Here is a 22,091-nt window from a genome sequence, read left to right as displayed (position 1 = left end):
ACCGATATGACTAGTTAGTCACAAGTTCTGCTTTAAATTTGGCTTTTTAGCCTTTTTTTTCAACTGTTGTTGTTTAAAAGTCTTATATTTATTTTATATATAATTTTTAGTATAAAAGGGGGTGGATTTGATCCCCCAACCCCCACACAAACAGTGGAAAAAAAAAGGTCCCCCCACAGCTAGAGCCAGAAAAAAAATAAGAGTTAGGATAAAAAGTTAAGTGTTTGATTGGAGGTTTGAGGAGGAAAAATTAAAGATTATTAAGATATATTAATTATTTTTTGTAATATTAAATTTGAAAAATAAGTACTATTTATATTTTAGATTAGATTAATATTAGATTAGGTTTGTGTTAAAGGTTTATTGATATGTTATTAAATTAGATTGCTATTAAGGTATGTTAATTTTGAACATTATATTTTTGTTTGAATTATTAGAATTGTGTATTAAGATATAACATTGAACATTATATTTTTTGTTATTTTGTAGTGTATGTTTATTAAGATAATTTTGGTAATGTATGTTTATTTTATTTTGTAATAATAATTTGTATATTTTTAAATATAACATTGAACATTATATTTTTGTTTGAATGGTTAGATTTGTGTTGAAAGTAATATTAAGATTGATTTGACTAGTGTATGGTTTTTTTATATATTGTAATAATAATTTGTATATTTTAAGATATAACATTGAACATTTTTTTTGAATAATTAGATTTGTGTAAAAAGTAATATTAAGATATAATTTAAAATTTTAAAAAATGTATATAAAAAGTTAATTATGAAAATGGGTTAGAAAAAAATATTGTTGTTATTTGTATATTTTTTATTTGTTAAGTTGATAATTAAAATTTCAATTGTTTGTGCAGATATCAAAATGGATTCTTTGATTAGAGCAAGCGATCACACAGCAAGGATAATTGATGTGTCGGTAAAAAAATGTGTTATTTTATATTCACAAGTATATATGACAGTTGCACGTAATTTTTTATTTAATTGGAAAATTTTAACTAATGTTGTAATTTAATATGGTTAGGGTGAGTACCGGATGTTCAGGCCGCGTGGTCATGATTGTTGGAAGATTTTGGTTGTTTCAAGAGATATTCTTCAATGTTTGTTAGAGTATATTTAGCTAGTTTGAATTAGTCTTAGTAGTTAGCTAAATAAGTGCTTAGTGAGTTGAATTTTCGATTAGTTTGTTACTCGCGTGGCTTTATAAAAGCCTGTTTTGTTCTTCAATAAATCATGCTTAAGATTGTTATGTGTTATTTTTTGCAATAATTTTTAATATCTAACAATTTTGGTATCAAAGCCCCTACTGGGTCTGTAGAAGTTAGACAGAAGCAACAGTCTTCCAGAGAACATATACTGAGAGTATGAATGATAACAAGACTCTAACGAAGATCCCTCACTTCGATAGTCACTACGACCATTGGAATGAATTGATAGAGAACCTACTTAGAGAAAAGGGTTTGTGGAGTCTGGTGAAAATGGTTTCAAAAGGTCGGTAGATGGGACGATACTGAAAGAGGCACAGAAATTTTGCTCGATAATGCCAAAACCAAGGATTATCAAGTCAAACATTATCTTTTCCGGGCACTTGATCTACTATCTTCGAACAAATCTTGGATCGTAGTATAGCCAAGAATGTTTAGGATTCGGTAAAATGGAAATCTAGGGGAAATGACAGGATAAAGAAATCTCTTCTTAATTAACTAATAAGGGAATTCGAGGTTCTGTCAAAGAGGAAAGATGAAACCATCACTGAGTATTTTGCAAGAGTGATGACCGTTTCTAACAAGATGTGGAGCAATAGAGAAAATACGTCCAATTCAAAGATTGTTGAGAAAATTCTACGAACTTTAACAGAGAAGTTCACATATGTTGTGGTGTCCATCAATGAATCAAACAATATTGATAACATGTTCGTTGATGAATTACAGAGTTCATTGGTGGTACATGAACAGAAGTTTCGAAAGGTGTGTAGTGAGGATGAGGATCAAGTTTTGAAGGTAGATTCATGATTTGGAATAAGGGGTAGAGGAATATCATCTAGAGGCAGAGGTCGAGGAAGAGCAAGAGAAACCTTCAACAAGGCAACGGTTGAAAGTTATAAATGTCACAATTTAGGAGATTTTTAGTATGAATGTCTAAGATGGAATAAGGAAGCAAATTATGAAGAGGTAGAAGAGAAAGATGAAGATGTTTTGCTGTTAATAGCATATGAGGAGCCACATGAAGATGAGAGAAGTGATATGTGGTTTTTAGATTCAGGATGCTCAAATCACATGTGAGAGAATCAATGTATGTTTTCAAACTTGGATACGACTTTCTCTCATGTTGTCAAGCTTGGAAACAATACAAAAATGAAGGTGATTGGAAAGGGAGATGTGAAGTTATTTTTGAAATGCACCAGATTTGTTATAATGTGTATTATGTGCTTGAACTTAAAATTAATCTTTTGAGCATGGGTCAGTTGCAAGATAAGGGTTTGGAACTACTCATTAAAGATGGTATGTGTATCATTTATCATCCACAAAAAGGAAAAATGGCGGATCCAACATGACTGCAAACAGGATGTTTAAGTTGATTGTCAATTCACCCATCACTATAAAAGAAGAAAAGTGCTTGCTAATCAGTACTACAGACTAGTCCAAGCTCTGGCATTATCGTTATGTTCATCTTAGCTATAAAGGTGATACGAGTCTCAAAGCCCAATTTCAAACCCATGAATGTGATGGACTCACACTACCTCAAGGCCGAACAGCAATTTCAAAGGTTAAGCAAATCAAATCAGGGTTCAATCAAAGACAAGATTAAAGGATGAATCTTTATGAGGAAAGGGGAAATGATATATGCATGGATGGGGTGAAATTTATTAAATTTCATTCACCGGAGCTGCCAATTTTCAAGCTTAAGAAATCACCAGATTTGCGATAACTTTTTGGATGGGATTCTAGCATTTCTAGGTTGAGATGTCTCATGGAGTTTGAATATCTATCTCTTAGCTTCGAAACGCTTTTTGAATCACTCGATTTTGAGTTTGGGAGCTCAAGTTATGACCGTTTTAGTGAAGACTGTGCAAACAGAATTTTTGAACGGGACTATGACGGGAATTACGAATTTCGGGCTTCTAATTCGAGTTTAAATCATATTGTGTTCATGTTTTAGGTTTAATTTTTATTATATATGAGTCCAATATTGTATTTATAAGCTCTTATTATTTTATTATTATTTTATTTCAAATTTTTTATAATTATTAAGTATTTTAAGTTATTTAGGAGTTTTATGTTAACAAGAAAGTTTAGTTTAAAACTACTTCTTGTTTAGATTAAATTAGAATTCTAGTATACTTAAGAGATTTATTTAGCTAACCTATATATAGGCCTTTACATTGTACACAATTCATTCAATTCATTATTATTCAACTTCTCTTTTGAGTTTATAAATTCTCTTCAAACTTTTTCTTGCCAAGTTTTGTTTCTTGAAGGGGAAATTAGAGCCACTTGAAGGGAGTTATGGATTCTCCGTGTTTTCAATGCTTCATAAGACTTCTACATACTACGTTCTATCTTTTCATCTATCTTCTTTATTTTCTTCCTTATTGTTCTAATCGTAGATTTATTATTCTATTTTAATTATCTTAGTTATTTATTTTAATTATTTTATCGAACTTGGATTTGATTGCATTTCAGGTTGTGTCAAAAATCTAAGTTTCTTTTCGAACGTTTCAAACGTCTAGAGCCCTAAGTCAAATTCGCGACTTTAACAAACTTTACAATTTGCTTTCGCATTCATCCGCCTCATTCTTTATCAAAAAGTTTGTGTACTTTACAAGGTAAAGAAATGGTGATTGGTTTACCGCTAATTTTCGATAAAAATGTCATATGTGATGCATGAATGAAAGGCAAGCAACACTAGATTTCCATTCCAAATAGGAGCCACTAGAGAGCAACAGAGAGATTACAACTGGTTCATGCAGATCTTGGCGGCCGAATTACACCTGCCTCTAGTGTCATGGGTTGTGCATGGGAGCCTGCAACCATGACACATTCGTGCTATCCATCAAGTAGGAAGGAGGTCATTTGCCCCAATTGGACTGACCCATTGCTTGAAGAGATTGAAGGCCCATCTACAAGCTTGTCAAATATGGAAACATAATCTTCGAGGATATTCAATCGTAGATATGATATGTAATCTTAGAAGATATGATTTTGTAATCTTAGAGATTTGATTTGTAGATACCTTTCGATCTTAGCGGTTGATGTACTTGATTTGTACCGTCAGACTTGGAGAGGCTCTACTATAAATAGAGGCCTCTCCCCTCATTGTAAATCACTTGAGTTTTGAAGAGTAATAAGAGTTCTTGAGAGTATTCACTCAAACTTCTCTCTCTAGTGTTCTTGATATTCTATGGCTTGTTCTTATTTCGTTCTTCGTTCATTTTTGTTTGATCTTCGAGTTGCTTTCGTTTGTGTTGGTTTTGAAGAGGAATTCTATTGAATCCTCAACTCGTGGGAGTTAGGCTGACTTAGTCGTTTTTGGAAGCAAGAAACTGCCTAAGGCTGCACAGATTGTGAGGCAAAAATTCTAAGCCCGTGACAGTTGGTATCTGAGCCAGTCTTACGAAAGCACTGTTGAAGGATATCGAAAGAAGTTGGTGAGAATGAGCAAATGGAGACCCGTGGGAGGGCTAGAAAGGCTAGTTGATCGAGGGACATGTTGTGGAGCTTGGAAAATCGAGTGGTCAAACTCGAAGAGTCTATTGGTGACATGAGGGAGACACTCGAAGTGGTTCTGACCCGTATGGAAGAACTGAGGGAAGATAGCAAGGAATTTGTGCTGGACACTCTTAGATCCACTTCGAAAAAATTGACGGTAAGGGACGAAGCTCTTGAGGCCCTAGTGACTGCCATGAAAGAGGAGATTGCTGAGCTTAAGGGGAGCTCACAATCTGTAAGGCTACCCTGGGAAGTGGGATGTCGGCTTCAGGACCGAAGCAACGTCATGTAGATGTTCCAAAACCAGAGAAGTTCAAGGGGGCTAGGTCCGCCAGAGAAGTGGATAACTTCCTGTGGAAATTGGAGCAATATTTTTTGAGCAATGGGCATTGAGGATGATGCCACTAAGGTAAACACTGCTTCGATTTACTATACTGATGTTGCTCTCTTGTGGTGGCGATGTAGGTCCACGGATGAAAAACGTGGAGGCAAGGCTATTGGGACTTGGGAGAGTTCCAAAGAGAGTTAAAGAAGCAGTTTTATCCACAACATGCTGAAAAGGAGGCTTATGCTAAGTTGCGCCGGCTTATGCAACAATGCACCATTCGAGATTACATTCGGGAATTTAGTGAGTTGATGCTTCAGATCTCAGACTTGATTAAGAAGGAAGCATTTTATTGGTTTGAGGATGGGCTAAAAATGTGGGTTAAGCAAGAGTTGCGTCACCTGGGTATCACTGATTTAACCGTAGCCATGGCCGAGGCAGAAAACTTCTATAATGTGGGGGGAGAAAGTTTGACAATAGTGATGCTTCTAAGCCCAAGCCGAGACCCAAAGGCAATGGTGGGGGAGACAAAGATCAAACAGAAAAGAATGGCGAAGCCCCAAGGACTACTGAAGGTAGACCATGGGATAAGAAAGGGCCATTGAAATGCTATCTTTGTCAAGGCCCACACAAAATGAGGGTTTGTCCAAAGAAAGCTGCTTTCAATGCCATCGAAGCACGCGAAGAGGCCGATGATGACACCAAAATTCTTAGTACGATATTGGACAGTGTCGAAGATAAGGCAAGTAATGGGTTGATGTTTGTGGATATCATCATCGCGGGCAAAAGATTGAATGCCCTTGTTGATACCGGTGTATCCGATTTGTTTATGTCTAAAGAGATGGCGAAGGAACTTGGTCTAAAAATGGAGGAAGATTTGGGTCGAATCAAAAGGGTGAACTCAGAAAGCATTCCCATAACGGGTGTGGCTAAATGAGTAAAACTCAGGCTTGGCGAGTGGACAGGCAAGGCAACCATTAAGGTAATCCCACTTGATGATTATGATTTTGTGGTAGGATTGAGCTTGCTTGACCGACTTAATGCAGATATTCATCCTTCCGAGAATTACATGACGATCTCCGATTCGAACCATCGATATATGGTGCGAATGAAAAGAAAGGGAAGCATGGAAGGAAAAACATTGTCGGCAATCCAATTTGCCAAAGCAGTACCTAGAAATGAAGTCTCCTATTTAGCCACATTAAGGGACAATGTGGATGAGAAATCCGATGGGGAATTCCAAAGGAAGTGAAGTAGCTGCTGCAGTCATTTCAAGATGTAACACCCATAGAGTTGCCCAAAACATTGCCACCTAAGAGGGAGGTGGATCACGAGATTGAGTTGTTGCCCAATACTGAGCCGCCAGCAAGGGCACCATATCGAATGTCTCCTCCTGAGTTGGAAGAAATACGGAATCAGTTAAGGGAACTTTTAGATGCCGGGTTCATTAGACCTTCTAAAGACCCATTTGGTGCGCCAGTGTTATTCCAAAAGAAGTATGATGGGTCCTTAAGATTGTGCATTGACTATAGAGCCTTAAACAAGATCACTGTGAAGAAAAGGTATCCCATTCCTCTTATTGCAGATTTGTTCGATCAACTTGATAGCGCGAGATGGTTTACTAAGTTAGATTTGCGATCGAGGTACCACCAAGTGAGAGTAGCCAAAGGGGATAAGCCTAAAATGGCCTTTGTGACTCGGTACGGGTCTTTTAAATTCCTGGTGATGCCGTTCGGGTTGACAAATGTTCCGGCCACGTTTTGCACCCTAATGAATAAGGTATTGCAACCCTTCTTAGATCACTTTGTGGTTGTTTATCTTGATGACATTGTGGTGTATAGTAAGGCTTGAGGAGCACGTGGGACATTTGATGGAGGTGTTCCAAGTCCTACGGGAAAATGAGCTGTATTTCAAAGAGGAAAAATGCTCATTTGCCCAACGAGAGGTACCCTAAAGAGGAAAAATGAGCTGTAATTCATCCTTCCGAGAATTACATGACGATCTCTGATTTGAACCATTGATATATGGTGCAAATGAAAAAAAAGGGAAGCATGGAAGGAAAAACATTGTCGGCAATCCAATTTGCCAAAGGAGTACGTAGAAATGAAGTCTCCTATTTAGCCACCTTAAGGGACAATGTGGGTGAGAAATTCGAGGGGGAAATTCCAAAGGAAGTGAAGTAGCTGCTGCTGTCATTTCAAGATGTAATACCCATGAAGTTGCCCAAAACATTGCCACCTAAAAGAGAGGTGGATCACAAGATTGAGTTGTTGCCCAATATTGAGCCGCCAACAAGGGCACCATTTCGAATGTCTCCGCCTGAGTTGGAGAAATTGTGGAATCAGTTAAGGGAACTTTTAGATGCTGGGTTCATTAGACCTTCCAAAGCCCCATATGGTGTTCCAGTGTTATTCCAAAAGAAGTATGATGGGTTCTTAAGATTGTGCATTGACTATAGGGCCTTAAACAAGATCACTGTGAAGAACATGTATCCCATTCCTCTTATTGCAGATTTGTTCGATCAACTTGGTAGCGCAATATGGTTTACTAAGTTGGATTTGTGATCGGGGTACCACCAAGTGGGAGTAGCCGAAGGGGATGAGCCCAAAACAGCCTATGTGACTCGGTACAGGTCTTTTGAATTCCTAGTGATGCCGTTCGGGTTGACAAATGCTCCAGCCACGTTTTGCACCCTAATGAATAAGGTATTGCAACCCTTCTTAGGTCGCTTTATGGTTGTTTATCTTGACGACATTGTAGTGTATAGTAAGAAGCTTGAGGAGCACGTGGGATATTTGAGGGAGGTGTTCCAAGTCCTACGTAAAAATGAGCTATATGTCAAAGAGGAAAAATGCTCATTTTCCCAACGAGAGGTGGCATTTCTAGGCCATATTGTGGGAGGTGGCACGATTAGAATGGATGCAAGCAAAGTTCGAGCAATTGTCGATTGAGAGCCACCAACCAAGGTAACGGAGTTGCGGTCCTTTCTTAGGTTAGCAAATTATTATCGATGTTTCATTGAAGGCTACTCCAAGATCACTGCACCCTTGACGGACTTGTTGAAAAAGGTTAAAGTATGGGATTGGGACTCTCGGTGCGAAAAAGCCTTCGGCCACGTAAAGCAAGCAATGATGAGTGAACCTGTACTTGCTTTACCAGACTTTTCAAAGGCATATGAGGTACGCACGGATGCTTCAGACTATGCAATTGGGGGAGTATTGATGCAAGAGGGGCATCCAATTACTTTCAAGAGTCGAAAGCTTAATGAAACGGAACGAAGATACACGGTCCAAGAAAAAGAGATGACTGCTGTGGTGCATTGTTTGCGCACATTGAGGCACTATTTGCTGGGTTCCAGGTTCGTGGTATTCACTGATAATGTTGCAAATAGTTATTTCCTAACCCAGAAAAATTTGTCCCCCAAACAGGCTCGTTGGCAGGTTTTCCTAGCGGAGTTTGATTTTAGCATGGAGTACAAGCCGAGGAGTGCCAACATTGTGGCTGATGCGCTTAGCCAAAAGATGGAATTTGCAACGATAAGCCAACCCAATAGTCCCTTATTGGAGAGCACTGAAGAAGGTTTGTCCCACAATCCCACGGCCAAAAATTTGATTGAGCTTGCCAAAGATGGAAAAACGAAGCGGTTTTGGCTCGAGGGAGAATTACTATACACTCAGGGACAACGTCTATATGTGCCTTAACATGGGAACTTGCAAAAGGAAGTCATGAAAGAATGTCATGATTCAAGATGAGTTGGTCATCCGGATATACACCGCACTTTGGCTCTCTTGGAGGATCGATTTTATTGGCCTCACATGGGTGACAATGTGGAGACTTATGTGAAGACTTGTTTGGTGTGCCAACAAGATAAATTCGAGTTGAAGGCTCCTGCTGGTTTGCTACAACCTTTACCTATTCCGGAATGCCCATGGGAGAGTTTATCCATGGACTTTATTGTAGGTTTGCCTAAATCTGATGGATTTGCAAGCATTTTTGTTGTGGTGGACAGGTTTTCAAAGTATGCAACTTTTATCCCTTCAACCAAGGAGTGTCCTGCTGAGGAGGCCGCTCGCTTGCTTCTTAGACATGTGGTGAAATATTGGGGAGTACCGCAGTCTATCATCAGTGATCGATATGGGCGATTCACGGGATGGTTTTGGACGAAGTTGTTCAAGTTAATGGGCTCAAACTTGAACTTTTCAACCAGCATGTATCCACAAACTGATGGGCAAATTGAACGAGTGAATACGTTATTGGAGATGTATCTTCGGCACTATGTGAGTGCCACACAAAGAGACTGTCCAAGGTTGTTGGATGTGGCTCAATTTTCATAAAATTTGCAAAGAAGTGGGGCGACAAACCAGAGTCCATTCGAGATAGTGACAAGGCAACAACCACTTACACCAAATGCTGTTACAACTCGTTATGCAGGACCGAATCCAGCAGCTTATCGATTTGCGAGAGATTGGCAAGAGCAAAACGATTTGGCTAGAGCTTGCCTACACAAGGCAAGTAAGCGCAATAAGAAGTCGGCGAATCAGAATCGAAGGGATGTGCAATATCAGGTTGCTGACTTAGTCCTTGCTAAACTACACCTGATTTTGCGACACAATGGGTTGCATAAGGGGCTTGTGTGACGATATGAGGGGTCGTTTCGAATTGTGAAGAAGGTAGGCAAGGTGGCCTACAATCTTGAGTTGCCTGAAAAACTCAAACTCCATCCGGTGTTCCATGTAAGTATGCTTAAGCCATTCCATGAAGATGGAGAAGACCCAAAATGAAACGAATCCAAACAAGCACCAATGGGGGTAAAAGTTGCCTATGATAGAGAGGTTGAAAACATCGAGGCGGATCGTGTGATCAGACGGAAGTACTATCGACCGCGGCATGAATACCTAGTCTGATGGAAGGGATATCCCGATAGTGAGACAAGTTGGGAACCTGCCGAAGCCTTGTGGCAATTCCAAGACAAGATAGATCGGTACCATGCAGAAGACGCGACAAGGGCGTCGCTAGAATCGGTAGGGGAGAATGTCATGGGTTGCGCATGGGAGCCTGCAACCATGACACATTCGTGCTATCCATCAAGTGGGAAGGAGGTCATTGGGCCCGATCGGACTGACCCATTGCTTGAAGAGATTGAAGGCCCATCTACAAGCTTGTCACATATGGAAACATAATCTTCGAGGATATGCAATCATAGATATGATATGTAATCTTAGAAGATATGATTTTGTAATCTTAGAGATTTGATTTGTAGATACCTTTCGATCTTAGCCGTTGATGTACTTGATCTGTACCATTGTATTTGGGGAGGCTCTACTATAAATAGAGGCCTCTCCCCTCATTGTAAATCACTTGAGTTTCGAAGAGTAATAAAAATTCTTGAGAGTATTCACTCAAACTTCTCTCTCTAGTGTTCTTGATATTCTGCGGCTTGTTCTTATTTCGTTCTTCGTTCATCTTTGTTTGATCTTCGAGTTGCTTTCGTTTGTGTTGGTTTTAAAGGGGAGTTCTATTGAATCCTCAACTCGTGGGAGTTAGGCTGACTTAGGCATTTTGGGAAGCAAGAAATTGCCTAAGGCCGCACGGATTGTGAGGCGAAAATTCTAAGTCCGTGACACTAGCAGCCATAAAATGTACTTATTGTGTTTTATTGATGATTTTTCTCAAAAGACATGAATTTATTTTCTTTTGGAGAGGTCAGAAACATTTTATCACTTTAAGCATTTCCAGGGTCGTGTAGAAACAGAGATTGGAAAGTTTATTAAGTACATGAGAACGGATAGAGGAGGGGAGTTCAATTCTACAGAATTCAATGACTTTTGTAAGCAACAACCCGTGAAGAGACAATTGACAACAGCCTACACTCTGTTGTTATGATTTGGTTAATTAATAATTTTGATTTCTTTAAAATTTATTGTTGACAAAGAGTAAACGAAAGTATTTAGTCCTGTTTTGGAAACATATTTTCTTTTGTTTTATTTAGAACTTGCGAATTCATTTATTTGCTTATCACTTTTTATTTATTTCATTTAATATTTGGTATACATTTATAAATATAGAATATATTTATGTTGTTTTTTATTATAGTTATGTAGAATAATAGTTAATAATTTGACAAATAATTCTAAGATGTTTTTTTTAAATATAGTTGAATTATTCTTATTCAATTCTTTATTTGTTTATTATCTCTCTAATATATATTTTTGAAAATATTGTTACTAATCATCTAAGTTTAGATTATAATTATTTTATATACATTAAATATAATTTTAAAAGAATGTTAAAAAAATCTAAATTTTATAAAAAAGCATTTTCAAATAAAACTTAAGTATATTTTTATAAGTTTTTTTTTATATATTTCAAATATTTTCTCATCAATAATTTTAAATAATATGTCATTGTTTAAATAATAATATTTTTTAATATATATGAGCAGTCCATCCTATGATAAAAAATTAGTATTTATATCATTTAAGCATTCTGTTAGCCTAAATTACAGTTGCAGTCACCCAACAATTGGTAATTTTCTTTTTTGTCATTCAACTATAAAAAGCTACAAAATAATCTTTTAATTATTCAATTCTTTTTGGTCATCAATCGTTAAATGGTTGATGGGGAGATGATATGTTAGCTTTTAAAATTAACATAATAGTAATTTTAACCCTCAACATTTATACATTGTATCAATTTAATTTTAATTCTAAAAAGTTAACCCTCAACGTTTACATATTGTATAATTTGGTCTCTCTCTCTCTCTCTCTCTCTCTCTCTCTCTCTCTCTCTCTCTCTCTCTCTCTCTCTCTCTCTCTCTCTCTCTCTCTATTTTGCTTTTCTTTGTGACTCTTCCACCTAAAAATCTAAAAAATATATATATCAACTAAATTCTTAAAAAAAATATCAACTAAATTTAATTGGAAATATAACAAAAAAATTAGTTGGGTGATATTTTCACTTAAAACTAAAAAACTATATTTTTTTTTTGGATAAATCGCGTCAATGTTACTAAAATATTAGTACTTTTACATTTTGTCACTCAACTTCAACAGTTACAAAATGATTATTCAACTATTTAAAAGTATTCATTTAAGTCATTGCACTGTTAAAATCGTTGTTGTATGGCATTCTCTATTCACACCGTTTGTATTCTTCTAAAGTTCAGTTTTTCTCATGAAATAGTTTTGAATGTCACCAATATGCGAATTAAAATCTAAACAGTTTTCTTCTTTAATCTTTGACATTGACTGTCAAATCGACTTAAACCTAAGAAATGTTCTTCTACTTGTCGATGGGTACTGATCCATCTTACCGATCATCAAATCTTTGCTTCGAGTTCGTTACTCGAAGTTTTTAAAAAGAATTAATAATCCAATAACTTAAATAATTTTTTTAATAGTTTCGTAACTTAAATAATTTTTTAGATAATTTAGTGACTTAAATAAAAATTTTAAATAATTTAATAATAATTTTGTAAAGTTAAATATCCTAAAATGTAAATTTAGTAATGGTTTAGTAATTTTTGGTGAGGTTTACCCATTTTTTTATCTATATTTATTTTCACAATATTTTGAAAAACCAGTTTCTGCAAACCAGCAGAAGATTCGGTGTTTATTTGGTTTCCTTTGCGGCAAGAAATACATTGTAGAGATTAGAGAAGAACGAAGGAAAGGCAAAGCAAGAAGAAAAGGCAGAGAGAGAAAAGGACTAAAATAGAAATGGACGTGATCAAAACACAGCAAATATCGTCTCGGCCGATTGAGAAGGTGATAGTCCACCCTTTGGTTCTCCTCAGTATCGTCGACAACTACAATCGCGTCGCCAAAGACACCCGTGAGCGTGTCATCGGAGTCCTTCTTGGCACCTCCTTCAAAGGCACCGTTGACGTCTCACCAACAGCTATGCAGGTTCCCCCTTGGTTTCTTGGAAATTCCTTCTAGATCTGCTTTGTTTTGATTTCTGATTTCGTAATGCTGTCTTCTGAAATGTTATCTTCTTATCCATGCAAGATTACTTCTTTTGAGATTAAATTTTGGGTTTTAGGGTTTTACTTTAAGGACTGTTGAGTTTCATTATTATTATTATTATTATGATTATGATTATTCAATTTTCAGTGCCTTTTGAGGAAGATGAGAAGGACCCGAGTATATGGTTCCTTGACCACAACTACCATGAATCAATGTTTTCAATGTTCAAAAGGATTAATGGTAACTCTTTTCTCAACTTGGCCAATTTTAATTTCTTGTTTATCTCTCCTTTCTTGTTTTGGATGGGGGGAAGTTATATTCTTTCTCTGGATTTCTGAACCTATGAGATCTGTTGCAGCCAAGGAGCATGTTGTTGGTTGGTGTAGCACTGGCCCAAAATTACGGGAAAATGATCAAGACATTCACAGATTATTCCACAAGTAAGATTCTTTTGGGTTTCATTTCTTATTTAGCTTTTCATGTCATTTTGAAGTTCAGTCCATTAAGTGACTGCTTTTGGTGTTTCAGCTATGTCCCAAATCCTGTCTTGGTGACTATTGATGTCCAACCTAAGGAGTTGGGGATACCCACTAAGGCCTACTATGATGTTGAAGAGGTCAAGGAGGTATGGACAATTAGGATGCGCCTTCTGTGTGTGTGTGTAGCCAGAAGGGCTTAACTGTTGAGGCAGATAGGCACCCCTTTGGATGTTAAATGAGACTGCAACTAATAATAACCTTTCTCTAAAGAGTGCCACCTTTTGTTCATATTTGGTGAGCGTTTGAACTAATACAGCAGTAATGTTGCAGAATGCTACTCAAAAGAGTCAAAAGGTTTTTGTTCATGTTCCATCTGAAATTGCTGCTCACGAAGTTGAGGAGATTGGTATGCCATTTGATGAAATTTGGTGTCATCTTTTCAGGATATTACCCTTGTGGTTAAGATAACCCCTTTTTCACCTGCAAACAGGAGTGGAACACTTGCTTAGGGATGTAAAGGATACAACAATTAGTACACTTGCAACTGAGGTTTCTTTTTTACTTCCGTCTCAACCTTATTTTATTGTCAAATCTAAATACCTTCGTAATTAAAGCTTTTAGTTTTCTGGAAAATTGAAGCTCTATTTTTAATGAACAATGAGAAAAAGTGTGTACATATACCTTAGTCTTTTCTACAGGTCACAGGGAAACTCACAGCTTTGAAGGGTTTGGATGCGAGGTGACGGGAGATACGCGGTTACCTTGATCTTGTTATTGATGAGAAGCTTCCTTTGAATCATGAAATACTTTACCATTTACAGGTAAACTAAGTTGAGTGAAAGCAGAAAATGAAGCTAAAGATATTTTACAATTATGAACTTTAGGTTTTAATATTCTGGAGTAGCTTAATGTATCTAGAATATGGAGTGGAGTATATATACTTGTGAATGTTTTCTGGTTAGTGTCCATCTTACTCCTGGTCTGCTATGTTAAAACTACAGGATGTGTTCAACTTACTGCCAAACCTAAACGTAAATGATTTAATCAAGGCTTTTGCAGGTAATATAAAATTAACAACCCGCGTCAAAAATTGCTGAAAGTGCTCATTTTTCAGATTAGATGGCGATATTTGTTAAGTTTTGAAGTTCTGATCCAGATTTTCCGTTTATTGCAGTACAAACAAATGATATGATGTTGGTTATATATCTGTTGTCTCTCATTCGAAGTGTAATTGCACTCCATAACTTGATCAACAACAAGGTGAGAAACCAACTCGTAATATCACCATTATATTAGAACCATGCTGGAGCATGTGGATGGTGTTTTGACTGGCAACATTTGGTTTTCAGATGCTAAACAAAGAACATGAGAAAGCTGAGGATGCAAAGCCGGCAACTGTCCAAGCTGCCAGTTGAAGCTGAATATCATCTTGGGTTTCATAGATTCGACATTCTTGAGATTTTGTATCCTTGATCAATCAGATATCCCCAGGCTCCAAACATGATATTTAATCCTCTTTGTTTTTCATACAACTGCAGACTGGTAATGAAGTGTCCCTCCATTAGCGTTATACAGTATGTGGAAGCGAATCATTTGAGTTTTAGATACTGTGTTCTCCCCGACCCAACCCCCCCTCCGGCCCCCAGAAAAAAAGTTGTATTTAATTCGTAGCAGTTTGGGTTCTATCTGTTTTGATCATATAATTTACTTTTAGGATACCTGAAGGTAATCTCAAAATTTTCTAAGGTTGCGTTTGGGAACTAGTATTTCAGAATTTGGATTAGATTTCAAAAATCATGTAAATTATTTAGAAATATAATATTTGTGATATTTTTAAATTCATGGATTCGTTTGAAGCTTGTTTAATAATTTATTTTAAATCTTTAAAGTATTTTTAGATTCGATAAATTCATGTTTTTATGTTTTTTTTCTATATTGAATCTCATTTAGTTTGTCTACATTTCTATCATTTCCCTAAGTATAAAAGAAGAATGTTAACGTTGATAAAAAATGGTTGGTGGGGCCTGAAGCTGGAGGTCGATTTACAGCTGGGAATCGAAGTGAAGCAAAGTAAATGAAAATCTAAAAACATTGGCCCAATCGCTTATTCCTTTCTCTGGTTTTAAGGTTGGCACAAATTTAGTTATTTGCTGTCCAGCAACGTCAGGCAGGTTTCCAACTCAAACGGAAAAAAGAAAACAATGAAATGCAGATAAAAGTCCAGGTTGGTTCGGATTTAAATGTCGTTTTATTGGATTTCTTTTTTGACTTGTTCCAGTTTGGCTTTGGATAAATTGTGATTTTGTAGTCTGAAAGTATATTGATGCTGTTGATTCGGATATGTATTAATAACTCCTTTTCAACCTGGAAGAACCCCATCACCCGCAAATCAATTGCTCCCATAAAAGTTGGTTAGAAACAGAAGAGGAAAGTGCACGGAGGAGGGGGAGGGTGATCTTATTTTAATTGTAGCCAATGGCTCCAGTTGAAGGTGTAATATAACTAATGCCACAACTGATGAAGTGGTGAGGACACTTCAATTCTTTGTCATTTGTCATTTAGTTAATGAGAAATAGGATTTGCTGTTTTTTCTTGGGGGTAGCACGTAGGGGCGAAGCCAGAACAATCTTTTAGGGGGCGAATGAAATTTTAATTTTTTATAGTCTATATTTTTATAATTTTTAAAAGATTAAATCGAATTTTTATAATTTTGAAGGTATCAAAGTATAATTTTACCTTTACTAATTTAAAATTTTTTAAAAAATTTAAAGACTTAAATAACAATTTTACATTTTAAGGGGGTCGGGACCTATGCAAGGCACTCTAGATTCATCACTAATAGCACGTTAGGGAGCTGCCTGAATGACAAAAAACTTGGGACAGGGAACTGATATTTTAGGCAAGGCATTATTTATTTTAGCAAAAAGCTACATATCATTGTTGATTTTAAGTTGAATCTGAATCATTAGGTTAATCTTGTAAGTCACAATTACATGATGAATCCGCTTCTACTTATCACCCACTATGGAGTTCAAAAATATAGATGGTGCTTATATTTGTTCTACTTGTTTGGAGCTAGGTGTAATTTGTTTTACCATATGGTGTCTATTGAATGTGTATGCATGCTGTCATTTGTTATTCATTGGCCCATTTTGCAGGTAATTAGACATTTTGTTGGTTGTCAGGCTGATCTCTTTGTGTGGATAAGTTTGTCTACTTGTCCCCGGCAGCTCACTTTGTTTATATTACTCCCTTTTTTTACTTCTTGGCTCATAATTTCTTTGGATTTATTCCTTACAGAAGCTTCTTAACAAATTTGCAATAAGTAGACAGCTGTTTCGCAAGCTAATACTTTTGTCTTATTTCTTGTTTCTTCTAGAGAGGCATTGGCTGTATGTGAGAATTATTCACCTCCTTCAACATTCCTTCAGGTTCAAGTGCTCAACCCTCTATTGAGTCCCTGCCATAGAAGGGTTCATAAGATTTTTCTGTTGGTCATCACTAAGAAACTTGTGTTGCAAGTAATAAAACGAAGAGGATTTGGGATAAAACCTTGAGGTGTGGAAAACACTTAAAAGATTTTAAGTTTACATCTAGGATATAACAAGTTATAAACTAAATAACAAAAATAGCATTATTGAGTATTATATAGACATTATATGTTTTTCATCCAAGTAACTGTAACTTAATATATAATTTATAACATAAGTTATCTATTATCATAACATAATAACTTTTCATGAAATCATATTTTTTTCATTTCTAAACTTTTCAGGAAAGCTATGCCATGCCAATAAATTAATAAATTTATTCAGATGCAAATACAAAATAACATAAAAATTTATTGCACCACCAAAATCCATATTAAGTGCAAATATTTTGACCACATATATAAAACCCAATAGGTAATCCATCTATTCCCACCCAACTCAATTACATAAATTATAAAAAATTAGTTATTTAAATTTTTTATACTATATAACAATATCAGATTACTAACCTTGCAAACTATTAACACAAATTGTGCAGCTAATAATCAGGCAATTGCAAAGAGTTACTTAAATTATTCCATGAAGTTCATGTAAATAAACCTATGGGCACTGAATGTACTTTTTACATCTGGTATTTTTACACATACATACACACATATATATATTTCTCTCGCAGAAGGACTGCAATTCTAGCTAGAACATGTAGAAACCGAGTTTGATCTTGACAAAGATGAAGAAGTATTCAAGAACTGGATGCAATCTTCAATAGCTTCAGCATGATGAGACTCAGTAGATTCCGTCAATGAACGTGGCCTCGGCAGATTCGAAGAAGAAACCTTATGCCGACAGCTCCTTCGAATGGATTCAAAACGCAAAGCACTTGCAACTTTAGCTCCGACACGCCCCAACAATGCTTTTGCTGGTATAAATCTTGGTCTTTTGACGAGCCTAAACATAAACATCCCAACGACGACCATCCTGTTTCTATTACCTGATCTTCTTCTGCTATTGCCACTGCCCCTTTTTTTCAGAAACATTATTCTTGGCCTTTCGTTGATGTCTGGATTGAAACTCACCTGCTTGTTTCTTCTTCTTCTTTACATTCAGAAATTTTGGGAAGATAGTAGAAAAAGGTTTTTCGAGGTATTTATGTTAGTAGTTTGCAATGTTATTAGTAATTCTAAATTGCAAAGAGATACATAATTTAGAGAATTTAAATAACAAATTCTTTATTATTTGTGTAATTAAATTAAGTGTTCAGCCCACTATGTAAGTGAGCTCTCCTTGATGGTTCTATATACATCGGTCAAAAGATAAAGCGATATGGAAAGTGATTTACGCCTCAAATAAAACGAAAAAAGATAAAGCGATAAGGAAAATGATTCACGCCTCAAGATAAAAAAAATCATGCAACAAAAGATAAGTTATTCATTGAAATGAGTAATTGGGTTTGTGAGGTGACCATAGATGTTGACAGAACATTTTGGCTAACTCTTTAACTCCACTTTTTCAACAGAGGTTTCAAAATTTTTCACATACAAAACGTGCATGAGCCATGCAGCAGCCGTGTTTGAATGTATAAATATTGCTATTTATCTTCAAAATTGTCGCATTAATGAAGCCAAACTCGCCATCAGATAAAAAGATATGATACGCCATTGTTCGTCGGAATTAGGGTTCATCATTCATTGATTCTGATTTCAGGATTCCATAACAATTAGGGTTTAGTTCAACGTAGTAAGTTCGTAAGAAGAAGACTGTTAGGCGCAAAGAGGAAAAAGGAGACAGGCACTCACTGCTCTTTGTAGCAGTAACAAACAAGGAAAAGACAAGGGGACAAGCACTCAAATACTCCTTGTAGCAGCAGCGTTGCATTTGAGGTACAATGTCATAGCTTACCTTTTTTAGCTTTTATTGGCCATTCTAATCTTTGATCTGTTCTGGAAATAGGAGTGGTCCATTTTCTCGAATACATGTTTATTAGAGGGCTTCCCATTAAGCTCCCTTGTAAAAAAAAAGTGAAGAAAAATCCTTTATATTCTTTTGGAATTTTCTTATAATTTTCTTTTATTCTTTCTAAAAATTTCTGGTATCCAATACTTCCTGAGAAAATTTTGATATTTCCACGTAATTTTTTTATACTCCATAATTATAAGTAATTTTTCATATTTTTTTTTTATCTCCTTAGAAATTTTACTATGAGTTTTAGCACGGAATTAATTTTGGGTATAATTTTTTTTATACTAAAAAATTTGTTATATATATTAATAAATTAAAAAAATGAAAAATTAAATAAATAAAACAAATTTTATAAGACGAGCCAATATTTGGTAGTCCCTCATATTTTTTTGGTAATCTCACGTAATTTTTTGCACGCCCTCGTTATTTTTGGTAATCCCTCATATTTTAAAGTAATCCCCAATGTTTTTTTTATATTCTCTCGTAATTTTTGGTAAAATTTTGAGGGAATACCAAAAAAAATGATGAAATATCAAAAAATATGAGGGAGAGGGAAATATTAATACAAAAAATTCTAAGAGTATATCAAAAATATATGAGGAAGTATAAAAAAATTATAAGAGATTATCAAATATTGGTCCATTTTATAAAATTTATTTTATTTATTTAATTTTCACTATTTTTAAACTTATCCTTATATATAATATTTTTAGTGCCAGTATGTAAAATTAATAATTTAAAAATTATCATTCCGTTAGCAAAATTTCCTTAAAATTTATTAATATGATCAATAATATTTTTTTCACTAAAAAATATATTTTTTATCCCAAATCCTTACTTCGAAAGCATGCAAAACAAATTATGAAAGAATACCAAAAATTAGGAGAGCATACCATAAAATATGAGGGAGTGTAAAAAATTATGAGGAAATATAAAAAAAATGGGGAAGTATAAAAAATTATGAGGCTTGTACCAAAAATTTAAGAGGAATACCAAAATAATCCGAGGAAGTGCAAAAAAAAACATGGGGAATATAAAAAATTATAAGGTGTGTATCAAAATTTACGAGGGAATAAAAAAACAACGAGGATACTAAAAATTAGGAAAGAATATCAAAATTTTTGAGGAAATACCAAAAAATATATATAGAGAAAGTCCTAGAGATTATGAGGGAATATAAAAAGTCATGAAATATCAAAAATCAAGAGGATGTACAAAAAATAGAGGTATTCATGGGTTGAGTTAAGTTCGGATCGGGTCTAAGCATGATATTAATATAATTTATGTCTGTCTATATTTGTAAAAGACTAACTCAAACTCATTTTAGGCACACCCATATTATTTTTAAATTTTAAAAAAAATAATATATTATTTTAATTTAGTATTTAATAATTTTTTTATTTTTTATTTAAATTTTTATATAATCATCTTAACATTATTTTAATGTTTACATTATAGTAGTATTATCTATTTAGTATAGGTTTATTTTTTTAATATGTTATAAATTATATAATATATAAAAATTCATAATATAAAGTATTATAAACTTTAAAATAGGTCAGGCTAGGACCTTGAATACTCAAGCCCGAGCCCGATTCATATTTTAAACAGGCTTAATTTTGTTGTCTAAGCCCATTTTTTGGGCCTAATATTTTTACCAAATCCTCCCATAATTCGGGTGACCTTCAAGCTTAGACGGATAGTCCAACCCATGAATAGATCTAACAAAAAATTATAAGAGATTACCAAATATTTTCAATATTATTAATCTTATATACTTTTAGTACCAGATATTAATTTAAAAAATTAATACTTTAAAGATTACCAAATATTAGCATGAGAAAACAATAATTTAAAAGTTGTCAATTTTTTCCATTACAAAATTCCATTGAAATTTTTTAATATTAAAAATAGTATTTTTTTTTACTCTAAAACTATAATTCGTTCTAAATCTTCATTTCGAAACCATACTAAAAATTATGAAGGGATACCAAAATTATGAGAAATACAAAACATTATAATAGTGTGCCAAAAAATTATGAGAGAATACCAAAAAATATTAAAAGGTACCAAAAATTTTGAAGAAATACCAAAACTTATAAGGAAGTATCAAAAAACATGAGTGAGTACCAAAAATTATGAGGGTCTACCAAAAATTGGTTGGTATTGTTAAATTTATTTAATTTATTTAATCTTTCAAAACTTTAAAAATTAGCATTATACATAATTATTCAGTATTAAATATTAGCAGGAAAAAGATAATTTATAGGTTAACCACTATTTTTCATTACAAAATCTTATTGAAATTTCTTAATATTCAAAACTAATATTTTTTTACTCCAAAATTATATCTCATTTCAAAACTTCATTTCGAAACCTACGAAAAAAATTATAATGTGATACCAAAAACATAAAATAATTAGGAGAATATACTAAATATTATGAGGAAATACAAAAAAATATGAGAAATGCAAAAATTTCTAAGGCTATACCAAAAATTATGAGGGAACACAAAAAATATAATGAAATACTAAAAATTGTGAGAAAATATTAAAATATTTGAGGGGATACTAAAATTTACGAGGAAATACCAAAAAAAATGAAAGAGTACAAAAAGAAAAAAGACAAAAAAATTGGTTGGTCTTATTAAAATTGTTTCATTTATTTAATTTATCATATTTTTAAAACTTATCATTACATATAAAGAAAAACTCCGTACCAAACAATAGCATGAAAGAATAATAATTTAAATGTTACAATTTTTTATCCATCTACAAAATACCAATGAAGTTTATTAATATTTAAAAATAATATTTTTTTACTTCAAGATTATATTTCTCCTTCCAAGTCCATAACAAAAATTATGAGGAAGTATCAAAATATTATAAGTGCCGAAACCATCTTTTTGAAAATAAAAATTTAGTTGTCGACTTTTAAAAATAAAACTGGAGTCGCCACCGATCGATCGGCCCACCTTTAAAAATTATTTTGGCCTACGAATTTTGAGAAAACGAGTTCGGGAGTCAGTTACGCACGAGGAAGGGTTAGTACCCTCGTAACGCCCAAAATCGGTACCAAATTGATTATTTGATGTCTTAGTGTCGAAGGTTTTAAAAAAAATTAAAAATCAACTCAAATGATGAAATT

The 22,091-nt window shown here is 34.4% G+C and overlaps 2 protein-coding genes and 1 pseudogene across 2 annotated transcripts; 2 read left to right on the top strand and 1 right to left on the bottom strand.

Moving 5' to 3' along the window:
* The first annotated feature begins 1,786 nt into the window (after nt 1–1,786).
* Nucleotides 1,787–2,296, top strand: LOC107898129 (uncharacterized). The gene is made up of 2 exons (XM_016823668.1): nt 1,787–2,014; nt 2,168–2,296. Exons 1-2 carry the CDS (start codon nt 1,787–1,789, stop codon nt 2,294–2,296), a joined length of 357 nt encoding a protein of 118 aa, XP_016679157.1.
* A 10,351-nt stretch (nt 2,297–12,647) lies between these two features.
* LOC107899047 (26S proteasome non-ATPase regulatory subunit 7 homolog A-like) lies at nt 12,648–16,074 on the top strand (annotated as a pseudogene).
* Nucleotides 16,075–17,674: 1,600 nt separating this feature from the next.
* Nucleotides 17,675–18,022, bottom strand: LOC107898127 (josephin-like protein). Its single transcript, XM_016823666.1, has one exon. It carries the CDS (start codon nt 18,020–18,022, stop codon nt 17,675–17,677), a length of 348 nt encoding a protein of 115 aa, XP_016679155.1.
* Nucleotides 18,023–22,091: the final 4,069 nt, after the last annotated feature.

Source organism: Gossypium hirsutum, chromosome D04 (assembly GCF_007990345.1).
Source record: "Gossypium hirsutum isolate 1008001.06 chromosome D04, Gossypium_hirsutum_v2.1, whole genome shotgun sequence".
In the NCBI taxonomy this organism is placed as follows: domain Eukaryota; kingdom Viridiplantae; phylum Streptophyta; class Magnoliopsida; order Malvales; family Malvaceae; genus Gossypium; species Gossypium hirsutum.
The sequence above is the reverse complement of the archived record's forward strand: the minus strand, read 5'-3'. Positions and strand labels throughout refer to the sequence as shown.

What these genes read in the sequence shown, in the direction of transcription:
- LOC107898129 (XM_016823668.1), top strand. Translation starts at nt 1,787, where the DNA reads ATGACCGTTTCTAACAAGATGTGGAGCAATAGAGAAAATACGTCCAAT. An exon ending in ATGAGGATCAAGTTTTGAAG is followed by an intron (nt 2,015 to 2,167) that starts GTAGATTCATGA and finishes AGATGGAATAAG; the next exon opens with GAAGCAAATTATGAAGAGGT.
- LOC107898127 (XM_016823666.1), bottom strand. Translation starts at nt 18,022, where the DNA reads ATGTTTCTGAAAAAAAGGGGCAGTGGCAATAGCAGAAGAAGATCAGGT.